At 37.8% G+C, this 20978-nt stretch overlaps 1 protein-coding gene across 1 annotated transcript in view; it reads left to right on the top strand.

Annotated features, from left to right (window-relative positions):
• The window catches only part of kcnh4b (potassium voltage-gated channel, subfamily H (eag-related), member 4b), a 52153-nt gene extending 40669 nt beyond the window's left edge, over window positions 1-11484 (top strand). The window contains exons 8-17 of the mRNA XM_084433822.1: window positions 1057-1251; window positions 2312-2511; window positions 3216-3465; window positions 5255-5469; window positions 6381-6787; window positions 8337-8437; window positions 8510-8586; window positions 8963-9224; window positions 9364-10332; window positions 11087-11484. Of these exons, the coding sequence (XP_084289948.1) occupies window positions 1057-1251; window positions 2312-2511; window positions 3216-3465; window positions 5255-5469; window positions 6381-6787; window positions 8337-8437; window positions 8510-8586; window positions 8963-9224; window positions 9364-10052 (2396 nt within the window). The 3' untranslated portion in view covers window positions 10053-10332; window positions 11087-11484. The remainder of the gene's footprint in view (window positions 1-1056; window positions 1252-2311; window positions 2512-3215; window positions 3466-5254; window positions 5470-6380; window positions 6788-8336; window positions 8438-8509; window positions 8587-8962; window positions 9225-9363; window positions 10333-11086) is intronic.
• Window positions 11485-20978: the final 9494 nt, after the last annotated feature.

Here is a 20978-nt window from a genome sequence, read left to right on the forward strand (position 1 = left end):
TCACATCCAAAATGCACTAAAATGTTGTCTTATTTAGATTTGTATTATGCTTACCACCAGTTTTGAAATGATTATGTAAATGTGCAAATTGGTCTGTAGGTACATAGAGGTTTGGTGGTGGTTGTGTCTGAGAGAGAAAATAATTCACATAATTTGGAAGATGTAATTATTGAATGCAATTTGTGCCAAACCAATGGAAAGCTTTCCACAGTTTAGGTCTTAAAGATTGTAAATACAACTGTAAGATGTCCAACTCTACTCTGCATTTCACAGTCGAGCACATGCAAGCTATTCATCAGTTTGTGGCATGTATGAAGCTAGGGAAGAGTGCCTTAGAGCTGTGTCTGCCCTCATGCCATTGGGGACTTTATGTACATGAGATGTCTTCTGGCTGAAACACTGCGTCCCACAACAAGTAGTTCAGTTCACAGTACATTCTGCCCCACACAAGCCCCATCTCTGCACTTATAACATGCATTTGGGTACGCAACATTTATATCGTTCCAACAATTTTGTGAATAGAGCATTTTTAGCATGTTTGTATTGTAATGAGAAGCATGTACATACCTTTTGTCAAATTAACACTTACATTTAAATAAAAGTGTATATTTAAAGTCTCCATGCAGGTTTCCACCAAAATAAAAGCTTGATGGTTTAATGTTGAAATGAATATTATTTAAAAAATAAATAAATATTAGTAAATAGTATTGCAATTTTACTAAACATTTACTGTACAATAAATTATAATACATATTCGATTTTATCATCATAATCACCATTATAATGTGAATGCATAGAGCATTTTTTAACTCTGACTTTGTGGTCACTGAAAATTGTCATGGTTGATTCTTGTAAATAGTTTACTCTTACTTTACTTTTGTGATTGAACACCCTTAAAAAGCAACTATTTCTACTGGCAGGGCAGAGTGTGTTCTCTTTGTTCCACATTCTGGAGATCACAATATTATGTTTAAGAAAATAATTGCCATATGAGTTTTTGGCCAAATTGTGCAGCGCTGACATGCAGTTTAACATTTGTTTCTTTCTTTACGTCAGGTTGGCTGCATGAGTTGGGCAGACGTTTAGACAAGCCCTATCTGAACAGTACAGTTGGTGGTCCTTCAGTTCGCAGTGCCTACATCGCCTCTCTGTATTTCACCTTGAGCAGTCTGACCAGTGTGGGCTTTGGCAATGTGTGTGCCAACACTGATGCTGAGAAGATCTTTTCTGTTTGTACTATGCTCATTGGAGGTAAGCAGTAACAGAATTCCTTCTCAGAATTCAGACCATTATCCTAAAGTGTAACAGAGAGCACTTCATTTAACACTATTTTACAGTTTTTCACAAAAGTCTAAATTAAATATCCAAACATAGGTTTATGCCGTTTGCAGTGTCAGTGCAATGTTATTCTCAAGGAGTTTTAAAGACTGGTTATACTTATGGATGAATTTCATCCATGTCAGAGACTCAGCGTCTATGGACAAGAATTTATGACACACTGAAATGTAATCAATTACATGGGAGCAATGACTGTGGGGAAAGCCATGCATGCAATCATCTTGAAGTCTTAGACCGTGGAAACAAATACTATTTACTTGAAACCCATGAATGCATCTCTCAGCTGCTGTACATGATCTAAAGTGCCAGTCATAGGAAAGCGCCACAGGCTGTCATGTATAATTGCGAAAATGTCTTCTCAGGATAAGGACATTCAGTCTCACGATTAGTTATAAGACACAGACATATCATTGAAGTACACAGTGCTTCAAAACGTCACAGCCTGTGACATTGACGTGTTTGCTGTGTCTCATTATCATACAGAGGTAGAATTTGTCAGCCGCAAAAATTATTGAGGATGTCTCATTGAAGAAGAGCATGCAGTCTTCAAAATGAGACACATCTTATGTAGATTTTAAACTCAGAAGATGAAAATAAAAAAAATCCCACAATTAACCACTTTAATCGAGATTTAGGATTTTATATCTATTTAAAAAATTAACAGATCCTAACATTGTCTTCTATGATGTAACACAAACATCTTTGTTAACATCTCTGAAAATGTAATGGAGTGTTTCATGACCCTTGATCCGCACAAACTGAACACAATTAACACAATAATTTTCACCATGTGAACATAAAATCATCCGCAGCCAGAACCTCCTAATAACAGCCAAAAATAGGATCACTGACTTTTTTCATAGTATTGTACATGTTTGCATGTTTAACATTACATTTTTTACATTAGCCTGTTTAATGACCTTGTCGCTAATTTGCTAGATCATAAATCATATTGGTTCTTTCTCTAACACAGCTCTCATGCACGCTGTGGTGTTTGGGAATGTGACAGCCATCATCCAGCGCATGTACTCACGTCGCTCACAATATCACACGCGCATGAAAGATCTGAAGGACTTCATTCGTGTTCACCGGCTGCCACGGCAGCTGAAACAACGCATGCTGGAATATTTCCAGACCACCTGGTCTGTGAATAATGGCATTGATGTCAATGAGGTGAGATTGTCCTTGGTTTTATCTATGCAGGGATATCTTTTTTTACATTTTGAACACATTTTTTCTTATAAACAGCTAAATATACTTATTTAAAATCTACATATTTCTCTTAAATTTCCTAATAATAAATTTGTGTTAGGTAACTATGGTTCCTAGCATTTGATGTCAGTCATACTAATCCACGGCCATGCAGCATATGATGAAGTGCTCATTTTGTGTTCATGAACTCTTTAGAAATTCAGATCAAGACATTGCATCAGTAGCTCTGATCTATAGAAAGTGGTGGGGAACAGGTACTTTCGACTGAAGGACAGAGAGTGGTATGCTCGATACAAACATTCAAGCACAGTAATGTGGCCAGCTTAGGCAAAGCTTCATTCCCTTGTAAATGAGTTTAAGAGTACCTGGAGGCATGTTTGGTGAAGCTCAGCCCGCTATCAGGCAGATGTTGGCCATATCTTTTGAATGAGCTCTCACTCTAATGGGGCATTGCAAGCCTTACAAGCTTTCCTGTATTTTGGGGGGGAGGGGGAGAGAGGGTGTAGTAGGCGCTCTGAGATGGGTTTGTGACAGGCATATTTTAATGCATTCTCCAGCCAGAGGATCCCTGAACCAACATAAAAATAAAAATAAAAACATCAAAGTTTTGTTTTATATCATTCTTTTCAAACAATAGTAAAGGAGGTTTTCTGTCTTTTCTGCAGCTCTTGCGTGACTTTCCTGATGAGTTACGTGCTGACATAGCCATGCACTTAAACAAAGACATCCTGCAACTGCCTGTGTTTGAGGGTGCTAGTAGGGGTTGCCTGCGCTCTCTCTCCCTTCACATCAAAACCTCTTTCTGTACGCCGGGAGAATATCTCATCAGACAGGGGGACGCATTGCAGGCCAACTACTTTGTCTGTTCTGGGTCACTGGAGGTTCTAAAGGACAACATGGTCTTGGCTATTCTGGGTTTGTAACACACTTTGGGTTTGTAACATTTCTTTGATGCTTTGTTACCTTTTTACTTGTTTTTTCTACATTCTATATTGACCTTCCTTCTGAACACTACACCTGATTTACTAATGCAACTGGCACAGTGTAATAGTACTAATAAACAGTATGTTGAAGGAATGTTTCAGGATCAATGTACAGCATGTGTGACATGCTGTCAATTACCACAACACCACTTTCAACTGTTCTCCAGTTTGTGAAAACAAATTAAAATCAAGCTTACCTACATTAGAAGTCTTAGTGTAACGGAGGCCAGCTAGTAAAAAGCTGTGTAAGTAAACCTCACTCCCCTAGTCTCAAGAGGTGCACTGGCAAGTCGCGACTGAAGTTAGGTCCAGTACACATTGTACGATTTTATTCAGTCCCAGATGAAAGATGACCAATCGTGGTGATTTCTGTGGTCGTGGCTCCTAGACGGTTGTCCTACGTCGTACATTGAGAGAGGTTCAAAGATGGCCGTTGTCACGGTCTTGCGACCAAAGATAGCCTGCAATAAGTTTCTGACAGTGTCATAAATTTTGCATGATCATCTCCCAGTGTGTTTGCTGCTACGACCTACATCTACTGACTAGCCAATAAAAATGCAACATGAAATTCTGTTGATCAAGCAACAAAACTATAACCTCAAGCTCAATGTTGGCCTCTTTTCCCTAGCCATGACTGCGACCATATTCTCCTTTTCACTTACTTTTTTTCAGCGCACATAAAAACCACAATTGCCAAAGTGCGATTCATCTTGCTCTATTTGTTTACCACTAGTGCATGCTGATGACGTTGTATTCTTCTATACTAACTCATAGCCTACGATTGAATAGGTGTCATCACCGTACAGTCTACATACATGCATGTCGTACCCAACTTTATTAGATCCATGTTGTACAGTGTGATGTAATGATCTTATAGGATTGCCGAAATTGTAGCAGGGATTAGATCCTGTGGCCTTTAGCATCTTTGTTAGCGCACCCACCTCCCATGGTGGTGACGCTGCTTGAATCCCCTTGGAGCGGTGCAAGTTGGACCAGTTAAATTGGTGCTGTGACTTGGATGGAAGTAAGGTTTAGAGGGTTGAGTGTAACAGAGTCAAGCTAGTAATAATAATTTGTTACATTTATATAAAGCTTTTCTTGGCACTCAAAGGGTGTTACATGGAATGGGGAATCTCCTCAACCACCACCAATGTGCAGCATCCACCTAGATGATGTGACGGCAGCCATAATTACACCAGAACGCCCACCACACCAGAGGAGACAGAGTGATAAAGTCAATCAGTTCATATGGGGATGATTACGAGGCCAATGGGCAAATTTAGCATCTTTGTTAGCACGCCCACCTCCCATGCTGACACTGTTTCGAATCCCGTTGGTAATGGTGGGAGTAGGACTAGTTACGTTAGGAGTAATTATTTTGTATAAAAATGTGTGTTGTTTAAGCTGTACAGTTGTCAGAAATATACTTCTAGTAGTGGGATTAATGGTCTATATAGTTTAGTGTAATTTAGTGTTTAGTGTACAGAAGTGGTTTTATGTTAAATGTAAGTCTATGTCTTGTTATACTTTTAAAACAATGTGTAGTGTATTCTAGTGCAATACCTTGCCCTTTAGAGTTCCTTTGTAAGTGCATTAGTGTAAAAAGTATATTGAACCCAAAACATCCTTTTAACAACAACAGTATTATACATAGATAAAAAAACATTAAACATTAGATTGATATGGAATCGATGTCATTGATGTCGTTGATGTCATTACAGGAAAAGGAGATCTGATTGGCTCAGACCTGCCAAGTCAGAATCATGTGATCAAGACAAATGCAGATGTGAAGGCACTGACATATTGTGACCTGCAGTACATCAGTGTGAAAGGTTTAAGTGATGTTCTTGAACTATATCCTGAGTATGCCAGCATCTTCACTACCGACATCCACTGTAACCTCACATATAATCTGAGAGAGGGCAGTGAGACTGAGGTATGGCTACGATCTCTAACACACATACTTACATACATGGTACACTTAAACAAGACATTATAATAATCAAATCTGTCATAAAAAAAAGAAAAAAAAGATTAATTTACTTGCATACTTACTGCCCAGTCTGTATGTAACAGGCTCTATGACCAAAAGAGCAAATCTTATTGTTTAGGCAGTTTTTTTTTTATTAGAACACCTCTCCATATAATTGTGCGTTGGTGTAAACACGCCTTTAAGCATCCTACTGAAAATGCTAATTCAGACCAGTACAGTAAAGGGTGAAACACCAATGGACTTTATGCAATGTTTTAAACATTTTATCATCATTTTTGATTTTTTTTTTTTTAAAGTAGTCAATGTATTTTAAGTGTAATAGTATTAACAAATTATTTTTTAGGAGACCATGAATAAAAAGCAAAATCTCATGAGTGTTAAGTATTACTGTAGTAACATGTAAGTCTAATGTAACATGTTTTATTCCGCTAATCAAAAACGTTAATTAATTGGAACTGATGGATATTTCAAAGTGCTTTCCCTCATTTTGAGAGATAAATGCTTTAGAAACATTTCAGTAAATAATGCTAATAGCTATTTGAAAATTACCTTTTAAAGCACCCGTGTGAAAACAAACCAGGAGAGAGACATGAGCGAAGGTTTGGGGGAAAGCGATTCAGCAGTCTTCACAGTATCTGTTGTCTTTTTCATATTGTTACAGCAGAATACAAAGAAAAACAGAAAAAAAAACCAAGAAAAAAACTTTTGCCACAGATTCTGGTCATAGTCATACCACATTAAAATACTAAGCGTTACTTTATTTTACTGGCAGATAAAAATAGGTCATAAAAAATTGTAAACTAAAAAAAGAATTTAACCACTGTTGTCATTTCTTTGTCTTCTCCCTGCCGCAGAACTACCCAGATTCCTGTGCATCAACTGAGAATAAGCGTCCATCCATTGTAGAAAAGGCTGATGATGCAAACAAGTACTTCCACATCCCACCACCTTCTAATACATGCCGGAATCTTCTTCTGCCAAATCTGGGCAGCCCAGTGCGACGTACATCCTTGAGTAACCTTTTAGGGGAGGAGTTACTGCAATTCAATGCCCTGAGACATTGCCGTTCACCTGTCAGGGGTTGGAGTCCAAACCCCTCCCCTAAACCACAGACCAAAGAACAGAAACAAACCCATCCTCCCTCATCTACACCTAAACCCAGCCATAGGACACAGACAGATTCTGAAGGTACAGGACGCAAACCTGCCAAACTGCTCATCCCCACTTTCAACTGCTTTGGACCACCAGATCTTAGTCCAAGGTAACAGACAGTCTTAAGATTTACAAATTTTTACAATCACTAGGACACATTTCTCAATCACTTTTTCAAAACTCTTCGCACAGTTTTCCTTTGGCACAGCAGAAAATTTCACATCCAAAATACACTAAAACCACCAAAACACTTCATTCATGTCTCAAATTAAGTCATTCTTCCATAACACTAGCAAAGGTTGTCAACCAACAAACATACTTTTTTACTCATAAAATAATGCCCTAAACACGAACAGGTATACATAAACCATTATACAATGCTTTCTTTTGTAAAATGCCTTTACAAAACAAGAATGACATCAGTCCTATCTACTGTTTGTAATTCACTGCAGTATGTTACTTGATCCATGTTTACATTACAGTCCAAATTATTCCTAAATTGTCACCTTTTTTATAGATGGTAATAAAATTGAAAGACTAACAACCATGTACGTATTCAGCTAATTGCTTTAATGGGATTTAATTTTTAATTTTACATATTTAATAGTAGGCCTATTTCATATATTTCAATATGGTAGTCTTGTTCAGTTTTGTATTTTGAACTTTTAAGCATGTAAATGTGCCTGTGGTAAATAAGAGTTTTGGTGGTAGTTGTGTCTAAGTGAGAAATGAATTCATGTCATTTGAAAGATGTAGTTATTAAATGTATTTTGGGTCAAAGCAATGGAAAATTGTCCACAGTTTAGCCCACATAGACTGATTGGCTTGGTTAGTTTGGGACATTAAATTTAACATTTAATTTAATATTCAACAATAATATTGATCTGCCTGCATTGACACCATTATACAAGAACTGAACTGAGCTGGACAATGACATCACGGTTTACTCCAGAGCGGCTATATAAATAAAACTAAATTAATAACTTTTTTTTAAAAACAAAAATGAAACATCACTGAACTTACTTAAGCTGGACTGTGATGGTATTTTCTTCTGGAAACAAACTTTTTTGCATTATGTTCCTGTTATCTCTGTAAAGCTGCTTTGAAACAATCTGTATTGTAAAAAGCGCCAGGCCTATATAAATAAATGTGACTTGACTTGACTGATGTTGTGCTGTGTGAAGAGAGACTTAAGTATTGAGAAATGGGTCCAACTGTAAAAACTGTATTACATCATCTTAAAGACCCCATTAAATGGTTTGATGAATGCATTTCTCTTTCCTGTGTTGAAGTATTTCCTTTTTTTTTTTTTTAAAGAAGCAACATTTTGGGCATTCATGCCATAGCTCTGAAGCTCAAAAACTGAAGTGAAGAGAAAGTGATAGACTGTACATTTTAAATATGCATATCTGCTACAAGTTGGTCAACATCCGCATAAAGACATAAAACTCTGACTTGATGGGGAATTTAATGGTATTAGATCAGGGCTGGGCAACTCTGGTCCTTAAGGTACTTAAGGTTGAAAATTAAATGCATGTATGAGTCAGTTTTAATCAATAATTGCATTTTATTGAGTCATTTTAAAGAAATGTAAAGTTTCTGAACAATTGATATTTGTACATAAAAGACTCTGTAACTGACTGTATGGCTTTTTATAGAGTTGTAGATGGTATAGAGGACAACGGACATGCATTTCATTTCAATGTGGAGGACAAAACTGCCAAAACAGTGACATCATTGGGTAGTAAGACACTGGATGGTAAGGATATTTTAATCTTAGTATCTATGTAACATAGATCATTTGGGTCACTGCTTCTTTGTTTTATTTCAGGGTCTGGTCAGGTGAATGCTTCACTGCTTCAGGAGACAAAAGAAGTGAGAGAGACCATTACCCAACTCAACAAGAAGGTACAGTGACATTCTATCATTCTTAAACTCAGATAATAAATCCTTCTAAAACGTTCAGTAATCGGAATTGGCATGAGGTGCATTCAAATGAAAATGAAGTACACACATTAGGTTACAAACATTATTATATTAACAATTAAAGTTAAAGGGATAGTTCACCTAAATATTTTCTGCCATCCTTTACTCACTCTCAAGTTGTTCCAAACCTGTATTATTATCCAAAACTTGAGTGTAAATGATGACCAACAGATGATCATCCAACAGATGCCAGATCAATCCAACAGTTCATGAAAATATTACACGACACCCTCAAATACCATGTCAATGTACTACTTTTTAATATATTTTAATACAATTACTCTATAACTCTCTCCAGATGGGCAATCTGAAAGAGGAAGTGTCAATTCTAACAAAGGATCTGCATCACATAATGCACCTGCTGCAAGCACAGATGGCCGTTCGTCATTACGCAGCTCCTATGTCTTCCTATCCCTATGGAGTCCACATGATGTCCAATTCTTCTGTCAGTTTGTCTCCGGCCTACATCTTAGGTTCCAGCATCCACATGCAGCACAAAGACCATGTTGTCCCTGAGAGCCACCTGGGGTCCACATCATGGAGTCATAGCAGAGCTGGTGGTATGACCAAAAACTCTGTATAGTTTTAGTTTTTTCATTGAATAAACCATTTGCATTTCTCTACACAAGTTTACTTTGTAAAGAGACTTTACACAATCTTTGGCATCATTTGATTAAAAAGTTTCTCTGGTATGTGCAGGTGGATCTGGTTTTGCTCAGCACACTGAGAAACAGGGACACTTTCACCAGCATGAGTCTAATCAACCCTGTCCCGTCACAGCAAATGACCCCTGTTCCCATGACTGGAGCTCCATCCACTCCTCAACCGGCCACCATCACTTCTCCACTGGCTCCACTCTCCTTAGCATCAGCCCAGGAACCCATGGACCAAAACCTGGAGAAGGCCCCCGAGCAGAAGGCTTATCACTGGGCGTTTGTGCTGGAGCTCATGTCAATATCAGCCAATCGCAGCCTGTTTTGCATCCATTTCTTTCACAAAACTTGGGCGGTTCCTCTTCGTCCTGCAAGGTCACACCTAGCTCATATTCACACCTACACCATTCCACAGAACCAGCGTTTTCCTACTCCACTCCAACCCTGGGTGAGGTGAACAGGACTCCAGAAGTGGCCCTCAATCAGAACCAAAATGTGGTTCCTTCCACTTTCCTACCCGAGAATTCTCCACCTTCTCCAAAGGAATCGGGTGTTCACTGTTCTCTTGGGGAGTCATCTGAGATAGAGCACACCAGTGAGGAGTGCCTACTGGGTAATCAAAGGCTGGGCGAAGACGGTGAGATATCAGAGAGCAGGTCTAGTGGATCCAGTGCAGGACTTCAAAGCCAATCGGAGGGCTCAGAGACAACATGGTGCTTGAATCTGATAGAATGATATAGGAAAGACTAAAATCAAGACAACTCAAACAGATTCTGCAGCCAAAATTTCAGTTTGAATTTCGATTGACACAACAGTCCTTTCATTGTGAATTTCATAACTTCATGAGTATGATTAATGGGAACTAGCAGCACAGCAATTAACCTTTTCCTATTGTACTGCAGAACAAGGCAGTTCTGGTGTTGAAAATTTGGCTCCGCACTAGCCTCTAAAACCTGCAGGTCTTAAACGAAAAACCACAAAATATCAGAATCTGGGGGCCGGATGTTCTTTCCAAGTAAGTTTACAAAACTACAACAACTCATACAAATGACACTCACACAGACACAATAAATTAAGCTAAGCTATTATCATTGTTAATAGTATGCAGTTGATGTACATCACACATAATTCTGTGGATCACATTCTATGAAAAATTCTGTCATCATTTAATGACCCACGTCATTTTAAATCCACGAGACTTTTATTCAAGTTTGAAACACAAACAAAGATATTTGTAATATTCTGTCATCATTTGTCATTTGTCACTGTCATCGTCCAAAGCCAAAAATTTCAGGCTTCAAAAAGTTCATGAAGACGCAGTAAAAGTAATCCACACGAATGGAGTAATCCAAGTCTTCCGAAGAGACACAATGCAAATATTTACTTTTGAAGACCTAAGGTTGAATGCCTACGCTGTAAACAGTGTAGAAATATATAGACCTGATTTACCAGTATTCTCAAAAAGGTTCTGTTAACACATGATCTCTAAACAGTAATCAGTAATTTTACAGGAAAGAATGTGCGTGTGAACGCTTCAATTTGCAGACATGATGATTCTGCTCAGTTCTCGATGCAGGACACTAAAAAATATATATATATTTAAAGAGATGGTACTTTGAAAATTGTCTGCTTGAAGTTTTTACTATTAAATCTTTTTTAATACGTTTTACAAACTTACATAAATATGAGCTTATTTTCCATTATCTGAGCACACTCATCACACTGAATTTAAATGCAAACTAATCTGAAAACTGCTTTTTTCTTTTCAGAAACTTGGTTCCTGGTATTCCATCACTTTCTCAAAAACTGTAAAACTATGCAATGTCATTAAATGGAGAGCAACTCTACTAAAAATGACTGTTTTGTCTAGGTGTTCATGAATACAGTAAACTAAACTTGTTAGTTTGTTACTGTGGACATCTGCTGTAATTCACATAATTTTAAAGACATTTCAAGAATCACTTTTATTAAACTATGATATTTTAGATGGTAGTTTTTTTTTTCTTTTTTTTTTTTTCTGACTTGTATAGTTGTTAATTATTTTTCCTAAAGAAAATGTATTCTGAAATGTTGAATGAATATTCTAAATGTTTGCATACATCTAAGAACATTTACATACTTTATCATTTTCCTGTAGATCTTGACTGTTTATACAGATGGGACATGTAAAAAAAAAAAAAAAAAAAAAAACAGTCAAGTGCACTTAAGGAATAAAACCTGTTTTGGCAGCAGACTGTTCTGACAAACTGCTATAATCTATGCCCGTAATGGACCAGCTTCATTTTAATAGTTCAATCAGATGACCTCATGTAGCCAATATACAGATATAAAGAAAGCCACTTTAAAATCTATATGCACAATTGGCAACGAAAAAATACTAAATACTGCATGACAAATTAGTAAAGCTTATTAAAAATGTATTCATTTTAAAATATGCTGAGTAATGCTGTCATTGCTAAATCTGTGAATGTTGCATGTTGTTGGAATTCCATTAAAACATGTGATGCTTTAAAAATCTGCTGCCAGAATTCCAGTAGTACTCTATTGCACTAAATAACAGAATTTAATACTTGGATTAATGAGACTCAGGGTTGATTTTTTTATTTGCACAATATGTGACCACTGCAATGATTAGGAGCTATTACAATTGACTATGTATTGATTAATACTATGACTTATGCATGTAATTACAGTTTATGTGGTAACACTTTACAATAAGGTTTAATTTGTTAACATTAGTTAACTACATTATTTAACATGGAATTAAGAATAACCAATACTTCCACAGCATTTCAACATTTACTTATAAAAAAAATGTAATCAAAAGTTGTATTTGTTTACATTATTTGTTAAGATTAATAAATGTAATCAAATATATTGGTCACTGGCAATGTTTTATTTAATGCATTAAGTAAGGAAAAATTTAGTACAGATCGTTGAATTAAATTATTTTTTTTTTTACAATTGTTAGGACACATTTTTTAATAGATCACCTTTTCAAAACTCTTCACACAGTTATCATTACCAACTTTCTGCTTGGCACAGCAGTTAATTTCACATTCAAAATGCACTAAAACCACCAAACCACCATACGTCACAAATCAAGTCATTCTTCCATAACACCAGCAAAGGTTTTCAACCACACTTTGCCACTCATAAAACAATGACCTATAAACACTGAAAACAAGAGCATTACACGGTTTCTTTTGTAAAATTTCTTTAAAACAAAAAACAAAAAAACACTGACACTCATAACTGTTTGTAATTCACTAAGTTACATTATTCATGTTTACAGTACAAAATTATTCCTAAGTTTTCCCCTTTTAGATAGTAATAAAATTGTAAGATAACACTGTGTTCATCTACATAATTGTTTTGATAGTATTTTTTTTTTAGATTCGTAATATAGTTATATATAATAATAATATAATATATAATAATAATATAGTTCGTAATATAATACATAGTATTACTGTAAAGTTTAGCAAATTTCTGTCTTCTGTCTGTTAGGATTTGAACTTAAGTTTAACAGTTTTAAAAAGAGTATGTAAATGTTCAAATTGGCCTGTAGGAACAGTATAACTAATGTTAACAAATGACACCTTATGTATTAATAAAGTTTTATTTGGTTGATCCTTTAATGTTTAAACATTTGAGTAGTCATAAAAGTAGCATTGCAGTGGCAGACTGGGGAAACCTGATTCAACATTTGAGTGTATTTTTTTTACTCCAAAACTACGACACTGAATACTAAATACAGATTTGTATCATTCTGTATAGAGGACTGTTAATGCTTTTATTGATTGACAGTTTTAGAAAACATCTCTTGATTGTTAAACTCTTTCATTGTTCTCATTTATATAATCTTGCATCTTTTATAAAATCGTATTTTACCATATTTTTTTGCATGGTAACTTATTTCAATTGTAAATTTGCTTTGTTTTTGTGCATGCAATTATATTACATTATGAGGATTCCAATAAAACAGTTTTTCTTTAAGTGTGTTCTAAATATCGTTGTCTCAACTTCCATTTCCACAAGACAAACATGCTGGATTGGGGCACAGGAAGAAATCCTGACCTGTTTTGGGCAGAGTTGGAGTTGAAAAATTATTTCCATGGGGCATTGTTTTACCTTTATAAGGGCATTTTTATAACAACCTTATAAAATGTTTTTGTGTTGTCAAATTTAATTAATGAATATAACAACTATGAATAATGAGATTCTCCAGGGTCTGACATTGTTCATTAACATGTTTTTATGTTGCCCAAATGTAGCAAACATCTATACACAATAATTGCATAATGTTATGAAATTAATGTTATTTTAAATACATAAAGTATATAAATTATAAAAATATAAATCAGTTTCAGGTTGCTCTGATACCTCTTTTCATTTACACAGAACTAAAACAACTGTCTTTTTGAAGTGGGTCAGAGCAGGCATCAGATGTAATAAATATAATATGCTTGTATGTATACTAATTTTGGCAGGTTATGATTATATTCTATCACTTTGGATGTCATTGCTATCAGAGCCTTTAACATTAGCCAAAAAACAATGAGTAGGCCTATCACTTTGGTACACCAGTTTGCCAAAATTGCCCTCTGGCATCTTTATTGCGACACTGTTGGTAAATCCACAGCATGCAGTGAGAAACATTCAATAATATGCTGATGGAAAGGGCATGGAAATTGTATTATCATAAAATGATAGTGCTGCAGTATAATTTTGTCATCACGGCATGATATTTTGTGGTATAATTTTCATGATCAGATGCCTTAGGATTAAGAACAGGTTGTCTTTTTGAATGGATGTCATTGGAGGAGAGGCTTCATATACAGAGTTCAGTATGTCAATTATTTGTAAGTAAACAGCTGATTACTTTATGAATTGACAGCCTGTCTGTTAATCTTCAACCTGAGGGTCATAAGCTTGTTGTCATTGTTACTGTATCCAAATTAATTTACCTTCTTTCACAACAGTTTTTCAGAACCTGAAAATGAACTCAATGATCCTTTTATCCATTCATTACAGGGATTGCAGTTTGGCGAAATTCTGTTCCAGCGACGTGATTAGCTGTTGTTATAAGAGCTAGCCACAGTATGGCCTGTGGTGCCCACTTTTATTTGTATTGTATAAAGTTTGCAGACTGAAGACTGTCTTAAAATTTTAAGCAGCATTATTTACTTTTCAAACTATTTCTAGATTAACCTGGGCATACATGATCCTGAAATGTTGAATTTTCACCCATGCATTCATTTATACCTCAGTAGGTAAGTCTGTATATATTGTTGTCACAAACAGCAGTCATTAAGCGTGTACTGATCTGTGAATGGATATGGATAAGGCTTCCACCTCCAAACATCACTACCATGCTATCTATTTCTGATACAGAAAAGTTAGTTCATGCATTCATGACCTCTAGACTAGATTAATGTAATGTATTACTAGGCGGTTGTCCTGCATCCTCAATAAACAAGCTGCAATTAGTCCAATATGCAGCCGCTAGAGTTCTTACCAGGTATATTCAGGTCAAGAAAATATGATCATATAACACCAATTTGATCATATCTACATTAGTTACCTAATAACAATCTTATATCGCTCTTCTATCCATCACGCTCTTTAAGGTCACAAAACTCTAAGCTTTTGGTAGTACCTAGGATATCCAAGTCCACTAAAGGAGGGGGAGCGTTTTTGCATTTGGATCCTAAACTCTGGAATAGCCTTCCTGATGATGTTCGAGGCTCAGATGCACTATCCCAGTTTAAATCTAGACTAAAGACACATCTCTTTAGCCAAGCATTCACATAATACATCTCATAACCTTGAAAGAGCATGGGAAGACGCAACACTCCTAAGTAGAGTGAGCTCTAATGCCCAGAGGTGAAGGGAGATTCCGCACCTAATAAGCCAAAGAAATTGCATCTCTCACCAATGAGAGATCCTGTGAATAGAGGACACGAGCCCTCTGTGGCCGGCCCAGAAACATTCAAACAACTGAGAGGACTTGCGCCACTGGCCAGAGCAGTCCACATACACCTTTAAAGCCCGAACAAGGCAAAGCAAATGGAGCCTAAATGATGTGGATAAAACTTTGGGGACATAACCAGGCCTGGGTCGCAGAAACACCTTCACAAGACCAGGGGCAAACTCCATGCATGGCCCACTCACAGAAATAGCCTACCTAAGGGGACCTGGTCTATGCCCCGACATGCGGCGATAGAAGCCTTCCTAACCGTTAGATGGGAGGGTGTCAACCGCGGGCCCAAAATCCTCAGAATCAGATGCCGCAGTAAATAAAATATCCTCCATTTCAAAGGAAACGGAATTGTGTGCCTCTGGACTGGGGCATAAATAATAACCATGGAGAAATTCCACAGGAGAATCAGTGTGGTGTGAGCGCTTGGGCGAGAGAGAGGGGGAGAAACCGGCCTGCTTGCTCTTCATAGCCTCGCGCTCGACGTCTGATCCCCGAGCCTTGGATTCATGAAGGCCCTTAGCCGCTTCATTGCCACAGAGCAACGGGGGAGAGTGTATGAATCCTTCTCAAAGCAAGAAAACAAGCAAGCAAGTCTCGCGTCGGTTAGTTTTTATGGTTAAAATTTCTTACAAAACCTGCAGCCAGGGGTGCCATAAATAGCCTTGCGAGCATGCGACAGATGGAGGCATTTGGAAAATCTGAGGAGCAGCTGGTGCGTTCATCAAGAGTGAGTAACTTAGTGCTGCTGAAGGCGGCGCCCGCGCCATCAGCCAGTATGTTGACGTGATTCTATATGGGTTCAGACAATCAGCACCGCCCCAAGGGCATTTCCCATTGTCATGAGTGAAAATAAACTCATCAAAAACTAAAGTATTGCGAATCAACAGCAAGAACAACACACCCATAACCATGGATCAAAATGCACTAGAGGATGTAAACAGCTTCACATACCTTGGTAGCATCATTTCAAGGGAAGGTGGCACGGAGGACGATGTCCAAGCCAGGATCGGAAAAGCAAGGACAACATTCAACATGCTAAACAATATTTGGAAGGCAAAAAAACTTGTCACTCAAGAAGACCAAAATGCAAATCTTCAACTCAAACGTAAAGACCACTCTACTTTATGGCTCAGAAACCTGGAGAATTACCACCACCATACTCAATAAGCTGCAGACCTTCACCAACCAGTGCCTCAGACGCCTTGGGGCTTCCGGTCGGAACATCAACCATGACGGTCGCACAGTAGAGAGCTCCCGATAGAACCCGCGAAATTCGAACAAAAGCCCCTTTTATAAAGATGATATAGTACAATTTAACTTAAAGGACGGGGCAAGACACTACCGTAAACGTTTTATTTTTTTCTGAGGCGTCTTGAGCAGTGAAATACTGTTTTATCCTCGACGGTCAAGGCTAACTAACTTCTAATAGAAATTAGCAAAAGATGACGGATGCAGAGATTTTACAAGAACTGAGGCAATTTCGCCAGGAGAACAGACAGCAATTTGAGGAATTAAGAAGTGACATATCGGGTCTCAATAAAAGACTGGGAGAGGCCGAAGACCGGATCGAAAAGGCCGAAGAACGGATACAAACCTCAGAAGACGCAGCATTGGAGATGCTAAAGCTACACATGAGGCTAGATGAGAAGCTAACAGAAATGGAGAGCCACAGCAGACGCGATAATCTAAGGATCTATGGGGTAGCCGAAGAGACTGAAAAAGACTCCGTTAACATACTGTCTTTTGTGGACAAACTTCTTCGTGAGGGCCTTCAACTGTCTGAGGAAATGCCTGATTTGCAAATTCAGAGGGCACATCGCTCGCTAGGCCCTCAGCCAGCAGCTGGTGCACCGCCTCGCTCTATTGTGGTCAAGTTTTTGAGTTTTAAAGTGAAAGAGATGCTGCTGCATAAAGCGTGGCAAACACGAGGATTCAAGTGGAAAGACAATCATGTAAACCTCGATCATGATTATCCGCCATCCATCATTGCTAAACGGAAGGAATATGCGGAAATTCGGAAGGTTCTGAAAGCTAAGAATGTGAAGTTTCAAACACTATTCCCCGCCAGGCTACGCGTGATGCACGAAGATGGAACCGGAATATACGATTCACCGACTGAAGCAGCTAAAGATCTTGTGAAAAGAGGCTACGTGATCACGACAATGCCAGCACCGCCACCGGCATCTTTGACTGAGCGGATAAAACAGTTGTCCTGGACCCGAGTGAATCGGCGCGCTACGAAGGCGACACGCGACCCCACTCGAGACACCAGCTACAAGGAGAAGCTTCGCACATTTCGGAGGACCACCCCAGAAACGACAACGGATTAAATTGAAACGAAATGATGTGGGAAACCTCCAAGCGGTTTTAGTTATTATTAAGAGACGGTGGTGAGTAGATTGTGATTTTTGAATAGATGGGTTATGCAGGTAGAGCTCTCAAGACGCTGTGAACCAACAAGGACCCCCTTCACTGAACCCAGTTGAAGGGTTTTCCCTTACCCCCAATTTCCACCGGCTGCGTTACGGCTGCGTTACGGCTCCGGCACGGCAGCGGAGTCAATAGGTTTCCATTAAAGTCAATGAGTGTATTTCCACTGAATGCGGTACAGCTGCGTTCCGACTCCGGCGATCCGCAGCCCTCCGGAGCAGATACGCAGAGCTTCTATTTTTGCCGGATGCCGGAGAGCTACGCAGCACTACAGGGCAGAATGCGCAGGACAGGAAGTCGAGCAAAAAAACAGAACAAACCAAAACAAAATAAAAGATCCGGTTAATTTTCTAAATAAAATACACCGTGATCATGGCGGATCATATTTCCCTACACTACACCTTGAAAACGTCATAATATGCCATTCCTCATAACGTTCTGTTTATAGAAACTATATATCGCGCGATCATACGTGAATTAGCGAGATCTCGTGGGTCCTCGTGACTTCAGCTGTCAGTCATGGACGCAGCCGTTCCGCAACAAATACGGACCTGGTGGGTATTGACGGACGACGGAACACGGAGCTGTCACGCAGCGGAGCCGTTCCGCAGCCGTTCCGCATCTGGTGGAAATTGGGGGTTAGAGCGGCCCGTGGACCTATTAGGGTCTAAAGGGTAGACCCCTACATAGGAAGTCACCTCTTTGTCATTTTGGTGTATTTTATGTTGTTCTGTATTTTCGTATTTTGCGTATGTTTCTTTGTTCGTTATACTCTGCTGTTCTGCGCAGAGAAGGGAAGAGTACCATGTCTAATTGTTCGGTTAACAATTAATACAGTCATATGTTTAATAGACCTATAAAACTTGTATCACTTAACATAAATGGCATACTTAACCCAGTTAAGAGGTCAAAAACGTTATCTCAACTGAAAAGGGACAAGGTCCAGATAGCATACATACAAGAATCCCACCTTAGTGATAATGAACATGCTAAATTAAACAAAATGGGGTACACAAAAGTATATTTCTCCTCACATGACTCAGGTAGACGTAGAGGAGTGGCGATTTTGTTGACAAGTGCAGTAAATTTCGAATACATATCTGAACACAAAGATAAAGAGGGGAGGTACATTATGGTAATTGGTAAAATTGAGGGAACCTTAGTGAGTCTGTTCAATGTCTATATTCCACCAGGGAGTGACTGGTCATTTTACAAACAAGTACTTGAAACATTAACAACAAAGAGTCAGGGCGTTCTAATATGTGGGGGAGATTTTAACATTAGATTAAATCCAAAAAAGGACAGTTCAAATGGCAAACCCGACACCAAAAAAATTTATAAAAAAGTAAATAATTTCATGAAAGAAGTGGGAATAGTAGATCTATGGAGGGAAATTAACCCGACAGGGCGGGATTACACTCACTATTCTGGAGCGCACAATGTCTACTCCAGAATAGACTTATTCCTGATGTTTAAAAATGATATGTTTCGAGTGATAAATTGTGACATAGGAATAAGTGCACTCTCGGACCACAATCCGGTATATCTGTACCTTAACCTTAATGGTAAAATAAAGTCTACTCTATGGAGATTAAATACGAATATTCTGAATGACAAGGAAATCATGAATAAATTGAAATTTGAAATTGAATTCTATCTGGAATACAATGACAATGATGCAGTCTCACCAGTTATATTATGGGATGCTTTAAAAGCAGTGCTTCGTGGGAAAATTATTGCAATTTCTTCTATGGTAAAGAAATTGAAAAAACAAAAATTACTAGATCTCGAGACTAAACTTAAAGAATTACAGAAAGAACATTCATCTTCTCTACAGGACTCAGTGAAAGTAAAAATGTTCGAAGTAAAGAAGGAGATAAAAGAAATAAACACACAGGACATTCAAAAAAAGCTTCTTTTTACAAAACAACAATATTACGATACTGGAGGGAAAGCGCTTAAACTTTTGTCATATAGATTAAGGAAACAACAGGCAGAGAGAACAATTTTCAAAATTAAACATCCCAAAACAAACCAAATTGAAACTAATCTAGAACAAATACAACAGTGTTTTGAGGAATATTATCGGAAACTATATTCTCAGCCTCAATTAAGAAGTGCTACTGAAATTGATTCTTTTTTATCTTCATTAAATTTACCTAAAGTCACAAATGATCAGAACAAGAAGCTAATCTCCAAAATTACTAAGGAAGAAATTATATCCGCAATTAAGAGATTAAAAAACGGAAAAGCCCCTGGTGCGGACGGATTTAATTCCGAATGGTATAAACTCATGCAAGATCACTTGGCACCGACATTAATGAAAGCATTTAACGGAGTACTTGAAACGAAGACTATTCCTCCATCATGGAGAGAAGCCATTATTTCTATTATCCCCAAAGAAAATAAAGACAAACTAGACTGTGGAAACTATCGCCCCGTGAGTGTACTCAATATCGATTACAAATTATTTACTTCCGTACTATGTAAACGTCTCGAGGTAGTGCTACCTGAACTCATACATAAAGACCAGACAGGCTTTATTAGACAGAGGCAGACGCAAGACAATATTAGAAAAGCGCTTCTGATAATGAAACAGGTCAGGCAATGCAAATTAGAAACTCTTATAATAAGTTTGGACGCAGAAAAAGCGTTTGATTCAGTACGATGGACATTTTTATATAAAGTAATGGATGCATTTGGCTTTCATTCTGACTTGATTGAGACATTTTCTGCACTGTACAACAAACCTACTGCCAGAGTTAAAATAAACGGGGATTTATCCAAATCTATTAAATTAGAAAGAGGAACCCGCCAGGGCTGTGGAGCATCGGCACTACTTTTCTCTTTGTTTATTGAGCCCTTAGCCCAGTGGATTAGGCAGAGCACAGAAATTCAAGGGGTTACTTTAAAATCAGGGGAACAAAAGCTAGCTCTATTTGCCGACGACATATTATAATTTTTGACGGATCCCACCCAGTCACTTCCCAAATTAATGAAAATACTGGAGGAATATGGCTCTTTTTCGGGCTATAAAATCAATATTACTAAAACTCAGGTTCTAAGGCTGAATTACAATCTGCCAACAAAGATCAAAAACACATATAAATGGAATTGGGAATCAGAAAGCATTAAATATTTGGGAGCTGTTCTGACAGAAGATCCGTCTAAAATGTTTGATGCCAATTATGGGCCACTAATCTCAAAAATAAGATCAGATTTACAAAGGTGGAACAATGTCCCAT

The sequence above is a fragment of the Rutilus rutilus genome (assembly GCF_951802725.1).
Source record: "Rutilus rutilus genome assembly, chromosome: 16".
Taxonomy (NCBI): Eukaryota; Metazoa; Chordata; class Actinopteri; order Cypriniformes; family Leuciscidae; genus Rutilus; species Rutilus rutilus.